The sequence below is a fragment of the Lolium rigidum genome, chromosome 7 (assembly GCF_022539505.1).
Source record: "Lolium rigidum isolate FL_2022 chromosome 7, APGP_CSIRO_Lrig_0.1, whole genome shotgun sequence".
Classification (NCBI taxonomy): Eukaryota; Viridiplantae; Streptophyta; class Magnoliopsida; order Poales; family Poaceae; genus Lolium; species Lolium rigidum.
Window position 1 is genome coordinate 163,013,655 of NC_061514.1, and position 17,986 is coordinate 163,031,640.

Here is a 17,986-nt window from a genome sequence, read left to right on the forward strand (position 1 = left end):
GAGCGATGTAATACTAGTGGAACGGTGTTTCATTGGTGTTATGTCAGACTTGCATACTACACCATGCAGTGGTATGCCGGGTCACCACACCCTATTGGATGCCGACATCAGACGCGGTGATCCTCCTTGCCTTGTGCCAACGCCGTCAGGGATGCCGGTCATTTTGGTCTTCTGGTGTATCTATAGGCATCGGAACGACGTGGTTTCCAACGGAGCAACTCATGAGGTGGTGGCCACCAAGCGCAGGATCAAGGAGGTGAACTAGACGTGACGCTTAGGTGGGTTATTTCGCTTGGAGTCCTTCAACCTTCACGAGCCGATACCTTTCTCATGGTGTGATGGAGATTAGGCTAGATAGAGGTGAGGAGATTTCACCCCCTGTTGACAGCATAAACTCTGTTGTACTGACCTTTTGTCTCTCTTTCTTCTACATGATCAACACATTCTCGAGGAAAAAAAACCCACGTAGAGTGCCTCATCAACTCTAAAGTCCGATCGGTTTAGTCGGGTTGGGTGGAGAGCATCGACTTCACACATATTTCCACCGTATATACATTTATCATTATCTTTCCCTCACACATCTGAGCAAAACCAAATTGCTGAACGTAAGCATCACCATCTTGTCGAAACACGTTTATCCCTCCTACCACTCTAATCTATTCTCATTCGATATTGAGATGGAATGTTTCTCACGACTTAAGCATATCAGAATTGCACATACATCATATCAAAAAAAAAAAATTGCACATACATATGCAACTGCAATTCTTTCAACTACATGAAATCGTCTGGCCGAAAATCAAGATTGTTCTACGCCCACCGAAAACTACAGCGTCCAATAAAAATATCCGTTACGTTTTCACCGTCACCATACGAAACCGGAAACGGCAGTCAACTTTTCTCACCCACCAGCGGTTACTCCCTCGCCTGCAATTGAAGGCACGGTAATTTACAGTATCCGCACAGCACACGTGGCAACCCGTGGCGGCAGTGGGGCCCACAGAGTCAGAGAAAACCCGCTACTCCTAGCACTAAGTTAATTAAAACTTCCCACCCGTCTCCCCCAACCCATCGCCCCGGAAGCACACATCCCACGCCTTGCCCCCAAGAAATGGCGAAGCCGCCGCCGGCAGAGGAGGAGGAGGAGACCGCGGCGCTGCGGCGGCGCCTGAGGAAGCTCGTGGCGACCGTCACTGCCGGGTGCGCCGGCGCCGACGCCTTCGACGAGGCGGCCGCGGCGCTCGCGGCGCTCAGGCAGGCGGAGGTCGGCGGCAGCGGCAAGGGCGCCCGCGGCCCTGGAGAGGAGGCCCGCCCCGCGGAGGAGGCGGACGCGGAGGACGTGCCGGCGCAGTTCCTCTGCCCGATTTCGTCCAAGATCATGGCGGATCCCGTCGTCGTCGAGTCTGGGCAGGTGAGGACCACCGCGCGCTTCTTTTTGCTGGTTTTGGGTGCTCCTGCTTAGTATTTTGGATTCGCCGCTGTTATATCAAGAAGAATCCCGTCGTCCATACTACGTTTGCCTGATTTTTCTTTCTCTTCTCCTAGGGCGTAAATGCTGTTGCTCAAAGATTTCACTATCCTTGCGCGTAGTTATTTTTTAGCATAAATGTGATCAATTACTGTTCTTGAATCTTGATTCGTGGTGCGAATCACCGGGATGCGTAATAATAATGGAATACCTGTAAGCCACATTGCTTAGCTTTAAGCTAATAACTAAAGAAATATCAGATACAGCCATGCTTGGATTTGTTTAAGCAGTGGAATGCTTGCCGTATGTCAATTGAATAGTATGTGCAAATGTCACATTTGTATATTCCGGTTTCTAAAGAGTAGGATCTTGTTAAAAACATACAATTACTGCATTGTGGCAGCACTGCTTTATATATGGAAAATTAATTAACCGTACAGATTCAGATTACTTTTGTTTGCATAGTGTCGTAATTAACAGTACAGATTCAGATTACGTTGATTTGCATTCTAGACTGCGTGAATGCAAGAACTGCGAATTTCAGATCTAGTCATTTATTTGTTTCTTTGAAGGCACACATGCATATAATACTCAAAAGGTGTACATTCAGATCTTGTTTCATTAAACTCGTGGAATTAGTGATTTCTTACATGTGAAGCATGTGGACCGAGTCAGTGTTGGAAGTCAATTTTGTACCCCCCATGTAGTACTTGCTTGGTAGGTACCGCTCAGACAGTAATAAATATCTATCCCCAAAAGGATTAAGTAATAATAATCCAAGAAAACTGAGGGGCTTGGCCATGTGAAGCATGTTGAACTGAAGATGCCTTTCACATTGACATCACATGCACCTCTGAATATTTGACATGTATTATACCATCATTGTACTATAGCTGTTCCCCAATACTAGGTTGTGTGTGAACTCTTAAACTCATCCATCTTTTCACAAGTCAAAAGTAAATGCGGTCCACATTTGGCATGTTTTGAATTTTATGACCACTGAGGGAAATATTCGTGTTTTGATTAGGTGAAAACATTGCCTGGGAGTCTGGAAGAAATAATGAACCGGCAGATCTATTATATAGTTGCTATCTAGCTTAATAGGGAAAATTTAACCTGGTATCCTAGTCAATCTGCATGACAACCTTGTGTGTTTTGTTAACAAAGAACATGACCAATTGATCTTTTTGTTTCTCCCATGCAGACCTATGATCGTCGTTTCATAGTGAAGTGGTTTAGTGCAGGGAACCAGATGTGTCCGCAGACCAAGCAAGTGATATTAAACACAACCCTTATTCCTAACCTCCTCATTCGAAGCATGATAGCACAGTGGTGCACAGAGAATGGGTTTGCCTTGCCACCACTTGAGAACCAAGAGGAAGATTATGTTAGCAACAGTGAGCGAAGAACATTTGATGAAATATTCAGCAAAATAACTTCGTCATCAAACAGTACTGAGCAGAAACAAGCGATCAAGGGTCTCCGGCTGCTTACCAAGCGTAGCAGTGAATTTAGAGCTCTTTTGGAAGAGAGGCCAGAGTCCATATCACAAATGACCTTTGCGCGGTTTTCCACCCCAGGATTGCAGAATGATCCACAAGTAGTGGAGGATATGGTGACTATAATTCTCAACTTCTCACTACATGATAGTAATAAGAAGATAATTGGAGATGACCCCGAAGCTATCCCATTTCTCATATGGGCACTAAAATCGGGAGACATGGGGAGCCGCAGCAATTCTGCAGCTGCCATCTTCACTCTGTCAGCTCTTGACTCCAACAAGGAGAAGATTGGTGAATTAGGGGCAATTGAACCTTTGATTGATCTTCTTGATCATGGCAGCATCATAGCAAAGAAAGATGCGGCATCAGCGATTTTCAATCTATGCATGCTTCATGAGAACAGATCAATAGCTACAAACTGTGGGATCGTTGATGTGGCACTGAGAGCCATCGGAGATCAGTCACTTGTCGAGGAATCTTTGGCCATACTTGCTTTATTATCAAGCAACTATGACATGGTAGAGCTGATGATAGAGTTTGGTGGTGCCACTTGTATGCTCCAGGCGATAAGGGAGAGCGAGTGCAAGCGCAGCAAAGAGAATGCAGCGGTAATCCTCTTCTCAATCTGTATGTACAATCGGAAAAAGGTTAAAGAGGTCGAGGAAGACGAGAATACACATGGCTCATTGGCTTCTCTTGCACAGAATGGGACTCCAAGAGCCAGGAGGAAGGCTACCGCTATCCTTGAGATGATGAAAAGAGCAAAACCCATGCACAACAGGCATAGTTCTTGTTAGAATCGGCAACAGAGATGCAGCTGGAGGAACAAGGAGGATGCTCATTTGATGTAGATATTGAGATACATACATAGCTATCTTCCTTTTCAGTATATATAGGCATTGTGTAGATGCAAAGCTAGTGTTAAAAAGGGGTTCTCATTGGAACAGGTGGTTCTTGGTGTTCCAAAAAATACAGCAAAACAAACTTCCCCTAGAATTTTGAAGACTTTACCAGAATTAAGATTGCTGTTTCCTTGGTTCTTTTCGAAAAAATACAGCCAAATGAACTTACCCGAGAATTAATCAGTTTTTATACGACTCAGGATACCAAAATTAAATCGACATTCCAAGAAAAACCTTTATAAACATATTATATTGTTAACCTTTTTTAGCAAACATAATATATTGTTAACTAAGAAGCCATCTGTCCACTAGTACTGACTTCTAGTTATCAGTTAGGAAGAACAGGTTGGTAAATCTTGTGGTGACTGGTGGTGTCCTGGCTTGCACTTTGGTGTATATCTAGTCTGTTTTAGTGTAGGCAGGACAAAAGATTAGGAGATTTGCCAGATAGGCAGTTATGCACCCCGGCAGCAAATCTTTTTGTCAGTATCGCTTGCAGGAATCTTTCTGTTTGGACTTTGGACCTTTGTGTAGCTGTCTCCCAGTGTAAAAAGTAGCTCCCCACAATTATTTATTTTCCGTCTTCTGAACTTCAATCTTTTTATGGATATGCCCCCGCAAAAAAAAACCCGCAAAAAAAATCTTTTTATGGATAGGGTGTTAAGGTTTGTAGCACCATGTAGACCATTGAAAATCAGCAAACCCCGTGTAAGTGGCAAAATCAGCATGGTCCACATATGTTACTTCAGCAACAATGAGCACAACATGTGGGAAAAAAAATTAGCTCTCAGTTTTACATATTCGAACATTCAACAGGCTTTGCCCATGGTTCGTGCCACATTTGACTGATAGCCTCTGGTTATCCGAACAGATTGTTTGTGGCACATTTGACAGTCTGTGTTCACTTGAGGATATATCGTTGTCATTAGCTTGTTTGTGCCAACCTTGAACTACTGGAAATTACTGTATTCATGATCTGCATCTTTCTCCTCGCTATGAGATTAGCATCTTGTAGAGTACCAGGATCAGCAGCGCCTAATCTTCTAATATTAAAGCGTCAATCTTGTTACCAACAAATTCGCCAGCCCCATTGCTCTCGTCCACATCCGTCTGATCCCCATTGAGCAAGAGCAACATCACCCTTCTCGTCCACAGCCTCGGCACCACGATTCTGTGCTGCAAACTTCCCTCTTCACGGCTCCACCTGAGCGCGAGTCTGCTGCAACTTCTCCCGAGCACGTTTCTGCGCTGCAACTTCCTACTGCATCCATATGTTCCCTCTTGTGTTGATGATATAAGCAAATTACCATATAATTTAATTTGAATAAGTAACTGATAAATCATGACTACACTAACAGTAGATAAACTAAACATGCAAATCAACAGAGCAGATAAACATATAGCATTAGACAAGATAAATCTATAGTATCTACTTTAAACAATAGTACTATAAACTCTAGCAAGATCTGAAACAAGAAGGGCAGAAATATGTACCGTCCAACGTTAGCCGCCGCAGCAACATCGATGTTGGCGGCAGCAGCATCGTCGTTATTAGTGTAACAAATTCGTTCAAACCGGATATGAATCCTTTATAACAGATTTGTTGCGGAAACTGTTCTATTCGTTTGCAAGTTCGATCTGGCTCTCGAGTTTGACCAAATCGGTTCGCCTTTCGTATTTTTTGACAAATCTGAATCTTTGTAAGAACTCTCTCCTCATATGATCTTAGAAATCTGACCCTCAAGTTCAACGTCAACTAATGGAAGCCGAAATAGTGCGAATCGACACCAAACATCTCAGGCGCCCGAGTCAAATTTTCTTGGTGTTGACGTGCACAACCTTCTCATTGGCCCCAAACTTAGAAATCAGATTTTAAAATAGTTTTCCCAAAATGAGACATTAGTTTTGGCAAAGGTCAGATTTATCAAAAATAAAAACCAAACTTTCATAGCTGGAGGCTCGGCTCGTTCAACTGCCGAGCCGAGCCGAGCCCTGATTTTGCCGTTAAGTTTCGTGCCGAGCCGAGCCTTAATTTTGCCGTTAAGTTTCGTGCCAGCATATCAATTTCCGTGGAGGTAAACCCTAACGCGGAACGGCACCACCAAGCCCAAACCCGTACTCCCAAAAATGGCGCCGCACTCGCAGGCGGCCACCGCCGGCAAGCGGAAGAAGGCGGACAAACCCGGCAAGGCCCTCGCCGTGAAATCCACCAATCCCGTCTCGAAGAAGACGCACAAGCAGAAGAAGCCGCGCCCAGCCGCCGCCGCCGCAGCAGCAGATGAACCCGCGGGCGGCGGCGTCCTCCTGTCGGCCGCGCTGCCGCCGGCGCGGCAGCTCGAGTTCCTCCTCCGCAGCTTCGAGCGCGCCGCCAAGATGCGCCTCTCCCCCCTCGAGCTCGGCGCCTACTCCGGTACGTATGTGCGCATCCATCCGCGCGAACCACCACCACCACCCCTGGTCTGGTCCTGCCCAATTCGATTCAGCAAGTCTCTGTGCTCGTCTCGCCTGGTTATAAAACAATACTTCTGCATCCCCCGGTGCTCCGCGCAGAGGGATGCATGGTGCAGCTCCCGGAGGGGGCGAGCCAGGACGCGGAGAGCTTCGGCGACCATGTGAAGGGCGCCTTCGGGGCGGCGTGGAAGGAGGAGCTCTGCGAAGGGCAGCTCGTCGAGGGGTCCGTCGACGCGGGCAGCCCGGCGCTCCTGGTCATCAGCTTGGGCGCGCTGAGATCGCTGGAGCTTCTGAGGTAGCAGATGCTGCGATTCTTACTTATTATTCTTCTGAAACTGCTGTCGTTTTTGAAAGGCTAGTGAATCGGAGAATTATCATGAGTTGAACTGTCATGTGCATCTTCAGATTCTGGTCTGCAAGCGTGTGTTACCCTGTATTGATGATACCAGCGTTTGTTTTTCAGGGGCTTGAAGGTGTTCACCAGAGGATGCCATGCGGTGAAGCTCTTTGCCAAACACATAAAAGTGGAGGAGCAGGTACGCCTCGCTCGCCTCACGTTGGGAGTTCTCCGTAGCATCAGGCTATTGCATTTTTTTTCTGGTCATGCTGTATGGCTGTACACAAAAAATTTAGTGCATCCACCTTTTCTGCTAGTCTCAACCACTGAATTGCTGATGTTGCTACCTTTTTGCTTGGTGTATCCATTTTGCTAGGAATGTTCACCTATAAGCAGCCTTTGCAATTCTGCTACAAGTGCCGTATCTTAGATGTTGAACGGAACCACAACTTTACTTTGAAATATTTCGTATTACTTCATAGTCTCTGCAACATAGCTACTGGATTTGTGGCAGCCGCCTGCTCTAAACCTTGATCAACCCATTCACCAGAAAGTAGCTAATCCTATGGCACTGTTAGTTCTAATAATTAGCATAGCTTAGGATTAGACTAAAACAGGAACACCTAATCTGAAATTGAGAAGAGGCTAGCCATTCCTTGGGGAAGCCATCAATGCCTGATCACCGTCGAGGACGTAGCTGTACCGAGGTGAAGACTCGCTTGCTATCTCTGTGGGCACCATAGTCCTTCGGGACTCCACCGGCACTGTCCAGGGTGGCTGGTGGAAGAGCAGGCCTTCGGGTCCCAAAGCGCAAGCTTAGGGTTGGTTTGGTATTATTAGGAGAGAGGGTACAGTAGAGAGATTGCCACCTTGTAAGTCAGGGTTTCCCTTCTAATATTGCGCTAGGGGTTGGGAACAGCTGTTAGTGTTCCCTCTCTTCTCTCTCTTCTCTGTCTTGAGTAAAAGCAGAAAATGAAGGACTAGCAATACAGAGGAGAACACCCGGTAGTTTCAGGTGCCGGATGCCTTCTTCTTCTTCTATTAGCTTTTGTAGCAGCAGATGCTACACAATACTGGGCAACGAATGCCTACAGACTTAGCAACCCATGCTTGCCTCAGCAACCTATGCTAGGACCCCATGCTTGCCCCAGCAACCTATGCTAGGACCTATTTATACTTGTACCCTTTAGATTGTTTCCATGTGGCACAATCCAAACCCTACACCAACTTCTAGAATACTCTACAATGGAAGGTGGGTCCCACGGAGGATATGACACAGCGTCGTTGTGTCAGTGAAGCGCGCGACTGGGAGCTAGCAGCGAGGCGTGCCATGACAGTGCAGACGTTCTACACATCCAGCGAAGACGGTGACCGATGCATGGGGCGTACATGTATAGTCCAGTGGATATTGGACTATTCAATCTTTATATCCAAAGTCTGTCGAATATTGTTGGACGCAATGTCCCGTTGATATCCACATCCAGTAATGTCCAGTCCAGCTGTATCCAATAAAATAAAGTCCAAAGTCCACTGGACTATATTGATCCAGTTCCAGATATACCTATGTGTGCTATTCACACTACAGCCTGCACACAACCTATGTGGGCAGGTCACACCATGACAAGATTACATTCAGGCTAACACCAGCTCCAAAGACGTTGGAGCGCCCCTGAAATTAGGGTTGTAGGTTATCCCTTATCTCCTTATGCTTTGTTAGTTAGTTAGAGGGGCACAGCCCTGTTAATTAGAGGGCATGAGGTTAACTCCAACATTATCCCACTTAATGGAAGGGCTAATAACCAGTTAATAGAACAACAACCTAAAGCAATGAGTTAGACTATTCTAATGGTCCTATTTCCAGAATAAAAACCATAAGACTTTCTAATAGCCCCATGCTGGCTATATGTTCCTTAAACTGATTGGGCATTCGTAAGCGGAACCGTGAGCATCGACATAGTACTAATATGATTGATTTTAATGGTTTGAGCCCAGACTCCACCTTTCACTATGTGATATTTAAATTTTTGCGTGTTTGACAGCACCAATGCACCACTTGACTTGTTACTTGAATAGAAGACTATATCTTTTGTTATCACGGTACAAAGTGAGTGGCTTCAAAATGTTGTCTACCACTTTTTAATCTGGGATAAGTTCTTAAGCCATGCAGCCTGCCCGGTAGCCTCATAACGTGCCACAAACTCATCTTGCTTTGCAACGATGACATACGGTATTGTAAGGGTGAATATATAACTGACATGGATTTCTTAGTATCCACACCCAGCAAAGTCTGCATCTGAGTAAACTATAACCTCAAGGTCTTCAGATCTCCTATATGCAAGCATCTATCTCGTGGTGCACTTCATTGAATCTTATGGGTTCGGATCTTCTATCTGATCACACATAACCATGTGAACACCTTTTTCATTTAATTGTTCTTTTGTTTGCAGAATAGAAACTGAGATTGTTGTAAATACAGAACAGACATTCTAGTTTTCTCTTAGCCTCTTGCTAATTTTTATTCAGCTGTCTCATTCTCTCTCTTTTTTACATGTAGGTTGCGCTGCTTAAAGATCGAGTTAATATTGCCTGTGGTACACCCAGCAGGTATGAGATCCTGACTGTTCAAGCTTATGGCTGGCTTATGCTTGCCTTTATGTTTAAATAGCACACAACAGGAGCTTAGTATTTGGTGAATTCAAAACCAACTGGGTTCAAAATTTTGAACTTGTAGGTTTAATTCTGGAATCTGGAAGTGGTAATTTATCTTGTTCACAGATAAAACTAAAAGGATACTACCTCCATCCCAAGGCTTAAGGCCTATATTTTTTTTCAGAAAGTCAAACTATGTTAAGTTTGACTAAGTTTTTATCAAAAATGTGTTAACATGAAAAGTACAAAATGAATATCATTAGATAGATAATGAAATATATTTTCACATGGTACCTACAAAATATCATATTTGTTCATAAATTCTTCTAAAAGTTTGGTCAAACTTTACTTCGTTTGACTTTCTGAAAAAAATATAGGCCTTAAGCCTTGGGATGGAGGTAGTATATATTTGTTGGTCTGGTAGATTCAATACCTGTATTGTAACTATATGGGTGTTACATTTGTCCCCAAAACAATATATTTTTCATACTTGCCTTAGTTTTTAGAAGCTAATAGATTCATGAAACAAGCACGATAATTTATTAGAAACAATGTCTAACTTGCAAAATTTGTAGGGGATTTACTTTACTATGATCTCACTGAAGAAAGAAAGTCATGTGGAAAAGTCAGCACCATTAGCTTAGTCATTGATGCAATTCAACATCACGAACTTTCTTCACTGTGGGTGTGGGGTGTGTGCACTGGGCATGACCACATTAACTATCTTGATTATTGATTGCTCCAACTTTGTTAAAATATCTTGCCAGTTTCCAAGAGAAGCGTGAATGCATGACTTTTCTTTTCAAGTTTTATGAGTAGGCCGTATCGAAGAAAAAATTGTTTTTCTTCTCATGAGTAATGTTCCACTGAAAACTACTAAGCATGGAATATGATTACAACCGTTTACTTACCACAAATGTGTAGTGGAGGAAAAGATTGTCTGCTGTTCAGCACAGCACCAAGTGGTATTGCCCCATATATAGAGTAGTCCTACCTTTTTCTATTCTTATATAGTTGCTTTTTCTTGATCAGGATCAAGAAACTAATTGACATGGAAGCGTTGTCCCTGTCACGCTTGAAACTAGTGGTACTTGACATGCAGAGGGACCCGAAATCATTTAACTTGTTTACGCTACCACAAGTCAGGTACCACTTGTGGCAACAACATTAGGCACCCGAAAGAACTACAAGCAAATACTGCCATCACCATCTAATTTTACTTTTCGATCACTTTATTATGCAGCAAGGAGTTTTGGGACCTGTACAAGGGATATCTAGGTCAGAAGGTTCAAGAAGGCGACACAAGAATATGTTTCTATGGTTCTGTTTCTGAGAAAGACGCCAATAAAGTCCTTCCACCTGCCGAGTAAATGTCTATACCATGAAAGTTTGTGGGGGTACTCCGAAACAATCGTAGCTGAGGGCAAGAGATTAGGAATTTTGGTCATGCGAAACTTAGGAACTTGGGTTGCATCTTTTAGGTGTACCCATTTATGCTAAATGAGTAATAGTTTGATGAGATGTGTATCCATGAGACCATAAGTGCATAACCGTTATTAGGATATCAATTGAATACTTGTAATCATCTCAAGCAGTGGTATTTGAGACCTCGAATCTGTACCAACACATGAACTTGAGTTCGGATGTTTTAAATCTGTGTGTTCTGACCAGTTAAACAGCCAAGTACTTTTACAGTGATGGTGTGTGCTTGCCGCTTCTTTCTACTTTACTGGTATGCTACGCCCGAATCTTCTGGCAAAGGTTGCCCAGAAGCACATTCAGAGTGAAGGAAGACCATATGCTACTTCAGTTGCCTCTTGATCTAACAAGTTTTCTGATATTCAATTTCTCTGGATTTTGCGAAATAGAGGAAATCCTGAGTTAACCTGATAAGGTACTTGATGAAATCCCACGGACAGATAAAGCTAAAAGATTTTCTGGCTAAACAGCGGAGCATGAGTTACACCAGCACTTTTTTTTTAGATTCACAGGGATTTCTCCCCGGTTCCATTTAATAAATGAAAGTACAAAACCATAGTCATCACAGGAAACTGAATCTAGAAGCAGATGTTTTTCTGAGTTTTTACCCAACCCACCTTGCTACTTCCAAAAAGAGCTACTACCTGGGACCAGCTTCCTGGAGCCCGATCAGACAGACCAGGGAACCAAAAGCCATTCGATGAATCGCGATCACCTATACAAACTACCGGTCTCAGAACAGTTCAGACATGGACCTCGTTGCTTAGATCACCTCATGGATAGATGATGCTTCCTCTGGGTGATCCTTGAGATTAGCCAGTGACACCCAGCCACCATGAACAGCTCCTTCAGCTGTAGAAAGCTAGGAAGAGATCCATCTGAAGCTGTTGTACTTGAGCTCATCATCAGCACATGTGAATTGGTTTGTAACATATAGGAGTACATGCCTTACACTTAGTCTCCAGATGCACCTACATACATAGATAGTTGGCCTGCAAAGAACTGTTCTGCCAACCGATTCACAACAGTAGCATCTTCCTCATCCTACAACCTACATTAGCACAACTCTAATCCGTTACACAGCACATCTACCATTTGCTGAGATTTACTTCATCACAAAATGTTGCTCTGATATTCACCGCACCATGCTCGATGCTACAGCTCCTCGGTCCTCGCCCTCTTTCTAGGTCTTCCTCTTCCTACAGCGAACAACCATGAGTGTTAAATACTTGTTCTAGATAACCATGTGTGGACAGTCATTTGTGTTCCTTGTATGCGTAATACAAAGAGGCAATACAGAGTCCTCGTCTGTGTGGTGCTGGTCTACTGGCTCTTCCATTTATTCAACTAGCACACTATTGTTGTTTGTCTATTCGCTAGGTTTACATCATAGCAGGGCAACGGATCTAAGTTCTTTGTTTAGGGTGCAAATAACTTGGTTTCCTCCTATTTTGGACTGAAGTATGATTTGTTAACAACATTACCTAGGACAACAAAATACAGAGTAGGTTTCGCGACATTTAATGTTTTCACCGTACGAAAGCATTGACAATTAACTATGACGTACCGATTTAAGGCATATTTTCTTAAATTCAGAAGTGGCTTTGTTTCATGTAATATGTAAATTGCACGTGTGTGATGTGTCTTAACATCAGAAGTAGCTTTGTTTCATGTAATATGTGCATTACACGTGTGTCATTGCTATCAACTACTAGCAAAACCTGATGTAGCTTCCATCAAGTAAAAGCTGAATGGTAAAGAATTAAGAACTCACGCAAATTATTTAACTAACCTTTATGACCTGAATGTTGTGATTGAAGTTCATCTGCAGCAGGGATTTGAGCAACTGAGCTACCCTACATTGAGTCAGACTATGAGATTTAGCAAAAGGCAGTAGAAATTAACAAGTCTTCAACAATATCACATGATTTCTAGAGAACATCAAGTCAAGGGGAAAAGGGCAAACTTATATGACTTGTCACCACCAAAGCATTAATCAGCATCTGATAGTTACAGGTTATCAGTAAAATGTTCAGAGATTTGCAGTGGATATGCCACTGAACTATACCATGACAGAATTGTAATCCTAATGGGAGCAAAAAATGAAAGAACACAGCATATTTAGAACGAGTGTGTGTTTACTGTAAACAACATACAACTAGACTGCTACTGCTACATAATGGTTTGTTTGAAAGAGCAATAATCCAGGCCGGAGCAAGCCATTGGTCAAAAGTGGAACTCAACAGAAATTAATTTGCATCAACTTAACTAATCCAACCTACATTTTCGTGACAAGTCGGATCTGAAGGGGGTCTTGTCTCTTCAATTGGGTCCACCTTCACATTCAATGTCTCATGCTGCATTGTCTTCCTCTTGGAGTTACCCTTCTTAAATGAAGCACCATTTGACATTTCACAAACTTTGCCACTCCGCGGTCTTCTGCCTGTGTTATCTTTTGAACATTGAAGTCCAAAAGCTGGACTCAACCCTTTGGCCAATACTTGTAATTCACGTGGTTTTGCTGCTTGACTTGTTCGACCACTATATGTTTCTCCAGGCCCAGTATCTTCACAAGATTCATCAGGCATACCAATTCTGCCGTTACATAATCCCTCAGATGCAGTCGTGATGCTCACTGAGTTATGATAATCAGCACCATTTCCAGTAGGTTCCTGAATTTTTGGTATTCCATTAGACAAATCTGAAAGCCCTTGGCTGGGAGGTCCATCTGTATTACCAGTAGGCCCTTTAGATGATTTGAGGTCAGCCTCCATGAAACTATATTCCGCTGAATTGATGAAGCTGCCACGCAAGAACTTCTCTATATAATATTCAGTTGATTTTGATGGAGATTGTGTGTTTTCATTCATCTGTTTCATGTTAGAATTAGCACATTGCTCCCATTGATCAGGAAAACCACGTCGGAAGTTTTTAGAAACCTGCATAAATTTTAATATGATGAATGATAAAAGCCAGGCTCTCTGTTAATAAGTTACTATCCAGAAACAAAACTGGCAGAGATAAACCAGATAGATCAAGTAGAACTATTTGAAGTATGCAAAATTAAGAGGAATCATTTTGTTCTGCCGGAAAAAACTAGTGAAGACTGACACACGAAGAAAAAAAATCAAACCTCGTAAGGAAATCCATTACAATGCATCTGTGTGATATTTAATGGACCCCTAATTAATAAAATTTTGTGATCTGCAGTCTCAAGAGTGCCATCAGCATGCCGCATTGTAATGGAATCAGAATAGAATAATCGAGCTGCTCGATTCCTGGAAGAGTGAGCAACAACATGTTAATGCCATGAGGTGTCAAGAAAAACTGATTCTTTAAAAGGTTACACATGGTTTCACACTATAGAGATGTCGAGTGTTATCAGTTCCGATGCATAGAGAAAATAATACAACACAAGCAAAATTTCCTATTCTTGGAGACACAGTCACATACAGCATAACATAAGTTAATGGATGAGAAGTACTGTCAAGGTTTAGGTTTGTTAGCATTAGAATATAAATCTTAAGAAGTGATGTTCCGAAAACCCAGAATCACTTTCACGGTTTATCTTCCCATAGATGTAACACCATGTAACATATCATCAATATCATTTAATGGAGTTACATCAGTGGTAAAAACCTTATCTTTAAAATAGTTACATGGGCTCCTTAAACCAGGTACTTTAAAATTTTATGTTTCCCATTAAGTATTTTTTTACCACCCACTCCTATTTTTTTTACATCGATGTCAGTTTCAGACATCAGCATAATAATACCCAAAAGAAACCTTCAACAGTTATGTTTTATTGCAGAAGATCAAGTTGGAGATGGCTGCCAATACAACATACAATTGCAAAGCGTAGATAAGGCTTAGGATATATATGTTGTGCAGTCTACCCATAGGTGGAAAGATATTAAATCAGTAACATAGCAGGCTCATCTAATCAATACGAATTTATTTCCATCCAGATCATATAGAAATATATACATGGATTAAAAAGATAAAATTTTACACAGTCTAGCTTCGTACTTGTTCCTATTTCATTTTTGTTAGAATAAAGAAATGTATAGTTTTCAGAAAAAAAGCATAGTTGTTGACTGAAAGCAACGGGAAAGTTGCAGTTCATCTAGCAACCTAACTTTAAAAAATCTTTATTTCCACGAACAGAACGCAGGTCTGCAACACACAAGGGGCAGGCAGGGGCAATGGGAAAGGGGAAAGGGGAGAAGAAGGGATTTTTTTTTTCTTTGACAAAAACGCCTCACCTCTCAGGGTACCCAGCAACACGGATCTTGTCGTCTTCGCCCCTCACCAGCCACCAGTCGACGAGCGCCACCTAACGGAAGGAAGAAGAAAAGAAGCAAGGGAACACGCGTTAAAGCCCGGTTCTTGGCAGGGCGGAAGGGGGAGAGGGAAGTACGGACGTACGCATCTCTGCACGGTGGCGCGGTAGGCGGGGCCTTCAACGGAGGCCGGCGGCGGGGCACGAGCCGCCACTCCCCGGGTGAAGCGGCCTGCCTGGGGTTGGGACGCCATTTCCGTGTCTCTGGAGAGAGGATTTTGGCAGAGTAATGCCTACAGGCAGGGGCTGGAAAGGACCGAGGAGCGGTGGTGGTGGTTTGGCGGCGGAGGGGAATTCGCTTGTGACGCCTGGGAAATCAAGATGCTGCGAAGGGAGGAGGACCCGAGGTGAAATAAATGGGCCACATCCATGGAAGGGCTACAACGTTCTTCTTTTTATTCGAAAAAACCTTAAAGAAGACAAAGACCTTGAAAAGTAGCGAGTAAAATACATCTCGCACCACCAAACTCCACAACCCGCCTCCATCATACCATTGGAATACACATTCTACGGTACCTAAAGATGGCCATGCGGCTCATCTACGGTCACCTTCTCGTGTAGCGCAGCGTATGGGCTGATATGGCAAGTGGTGGACCCACCGGTCAGGCCGCCTTAGAGCATCTCCAGTCGCGTCCCCCAAACCGCGCCGGATTGAGCGTTTGGGGGGCGTGTTTTGTTCGTGCCGCTTTTGGGGGACGTCGCTCCCTAGCCGCGTCCCCCAAACGCCGCCCCCAAACATTTAAAATACTTTTTTTGATTTTTTTATTTCAATTTCCACAAACTAATACATAATTTGGAACGTGGTTTTCCACAAACTAATACATAGTTTGAACCGTCGTGGACACAAATATAAAATTTTGCAAAGAAACTAAACCTAACTAGGCCGTGCATCGAAGGTTTCTCGTGTTCGTTGCTAAGAAAGAACACTCGAGGGCACACTCAATCACCTAAGCTGGAAAATCCGGCGGGAGGATGGTGCCCTTGTTGGTTCTACCGATGAGGCGAACAGGCGAGAAACCTCCGTGCACGTGTTCGCTGCGAAGAAAGAACACTCAGTCGTCCTCCTCGTCGGTGCTGTCGCCCTGGTAGTCCCGGCGGCACCGCGTCTCGTCGAAGACCTTGACGCATGTCCCTGTCGCCGAACAGGAGAACAGGAGGATGAAGCCGGCTTGGAGGTTGTGGTGTCGCGTGAACTTCTCCCAGCCGATGTTGAGGTACATCTTGCCGCGCGCGTCGTAGATCACGTCGACGATCCACCGGTAGTAGCTGCACGCAGCCTCCCGCAGATGCATCGTGCGCGGGCGATCCGCAAGCGACGTAGTCGGCGAAGGAGTCCGGCAGCCTCTGGATGCCGCGCGGGTCGCCCTTGAGGACGAGGACGAACTCGAACAGCACGTCCGGCTCCACGTCCATCTCGGACGATGATGAAGGCGGCGACGTGGAAGGCGACGGCGAGCGTTGAGCTCTGCCGCGGCCACGACCACGACCACGACCACGGCCGCGAGGTCGGCCTCCGCCTCTACCGGACATAGCGTCGAGTCTTTGTTGAGATGGTGGCGGCTAGGGTTTGGGAGAGAGGCGCTAGGGTTTGTGTGTGAGAGGGACGATGAGAGGCGGCCCTTTTATAGGCCGGAGGGAGGCGGGGAGCGGTGGCGCGCATTAACACCGGCATGCAGAGCTAGGCGCGACGGGACTGCACCGTCGCTGCGTCGCTGCGGAAGCCGCACGATCGGCTGCGTCGGCTGCGGGAAGCTGCACCGCCAATAACTTCCGTCGCGAGGTAGGCGACGGTTAGGTTAAAAATTTATTGTGCCGCCGACGAGTCGGCCCCGCCACTCCCCGTCTCGCTTTTCGTTGTGTCCGGCGTCCCCGGTGCGTCCCCTGTGGGACGGGGACGGGCTCGGGGCGCCGGACACCGTATGGGGATGCTGATACGTCTCCGACGTATCGATAATTTCTTATGTTCCATGCCACATTATTGATGATATCTACATGTTTTGTGCATACTTTATGTCGTATTTATGCATTTTCCGGCACTAACCTATTAACGAGATGCCGAAGAGCCGGTTGTTGTTTTCTGTCTGTTTTTGGTTTCGGAAATCCTAGTAAGGAAATATTCTCGGAATTGGACGAAATCAACGCCCGAGGGCCTATTTTTCCACGAAGCTTCCAGAAGACCGAAAGGGAAACGAATTGAGGCGAAGAGGCGGCGACACGCCAGGGCGGCGCGACCCACCTCCTGGCCGCGCGGCCCTGTTGTGTGGGCCCCTCGCGTCGCCTCTTGACCTGCCCTTCCGCCTACATATAGTCTTCGTCGCGAAACCCCCAGTACCGAGAGCCACGATACGGAAAACCTTCCAGAGACGTCGCCGCCGCCAATCCCATCTCGGGGGATTCAGGAGTATCGATAATTTCTTATGTTCCATGCCACATTATTGATGATATCTACATGTTTTATGCATACTTTATGTCATTATTATGCGTTTTCCGGAACTAACCTATTGACGAGATGCCGAAGTGCCGGTTCTCGTTTTCTGCTGTTTTTGGTTTCGAAATCCTAGTAAGGAAATATTCTCGGAATTGGACGAAATCAACGCCCGGCATCTTAGAATCCCCGGGAGCTTCCAGAACACCCGAGAGCCGCCGGAGAGGGGCCACGGGGGCCCACACATGGTGGCGGCGCGACCCGAGGAGGGGCGCGCCGCCCTAGTGTCCGGTGGCCCCGGACCCCTTCGACGCTGCCCTTCCGCCTACTTAAGGTCTCCGTCGCGAAAACCCTACCACGTTCGACGAAACCGGAGAAAACCTTCCGGAGCCGCCGCCATCGCGAAGCCAAGATCTAGGGGACAGGAGTCT

General features: G+C 45.0%; 3 protein-coding genes across 4 annotated transcripts; 2 read left to right on the forward strand and 1 right to left on the reverse strand.

Annotated features, from left to right (window-relative positions):
- The first annotated feature begins 1,088 nt into the window (after nucleotides 1–1,088).
- On the forward strand, nucleotides 1,089–4,037 carry LOC124675875 (U-box domain-containing protein 9-like). Of its 2 annotated transcripts, XM_047211944.1 has the most exons (3): nucleotides 1,089–1,411; nucleotides 2,673–3,578; nucleotides 3,675–4,037. In XM_047211944.1, exons 1-3 carry the CDS (start codon nucleotides 1,112–1,114, stop codon nucleotides 3,765–3,767), a joined length of 1,299 nt encoding a protein of 432 aa, XP_047067900.1. In that variant the 5' UTR covers nucleotides 1,089–1,111; the 3' UTR covers nucleotides 3,768–4,037. The 2 variants fall into 2 exon arrangements, with proteins under 2 accessions (XP_047067900.1, XP_047067899.1); XM_047211943.1 differs by having other exon boundaries at nucleotides 2,673–4,037.
- A 1,929-nt stretch (nucleotides 4,038–5,966) lies between these two features.
- Nucleotides 5,967–10,935, forward strand: LOC124669695 (protein CMSS1-like). The gene is made up of 6 exons (XM_047206258.1): nucleotides 5,967–6,282; nucleotides 6,423–6,618; nucleotides 6,787–6,859; nucleotides 9,215–9,264; nucleotides 10,342–10,455; nucleotides 10,553–10,935. The coding sequence occupies exons 1-6, from the start codon at nucleotides 6,000–6,002 to the stop codon at nucleotides 10,677–10,679; spliced, it is 843 nt and encodes a 280-aa protein (XP_047062214.1). The 5' UTR covers nucleotides 5,967–5,999; the 3' UTR covers nucleotides 10,680–10,935.
- Nucleotides 10,936–11,667: 732 nt separating this feature from the next.
- Nucleotides 11,668–15,392, reverse strand: LOC124669694. Its single transcript, XM_047206257.1, has 6 exons — nucleotides 15,217–15,392; nucleotides 15,054–15,124; nucleotides 13,922–14,066; nucleotides 13,071–13,727; nucleotides 12,581–12,644; nucleotides 11,668–11,987 (listed from the first exon to the last, which is right to left on the reverse strand). Exons 1-6 carry the CDS (start codon nucleotides 15,322–15,324, stop codon nucleotides 11,944–11,946), a joined length of 1,089 nt encoding a protein of 362 aa, XP_047062213.1. The 5' UTR covers nucleotides 15,325–15,392; the 3' UTR covers nucleotides 11,668–11,943.
- Nucleotides 15,393–17,986: the final 2,594 nt, after the last annotated feature.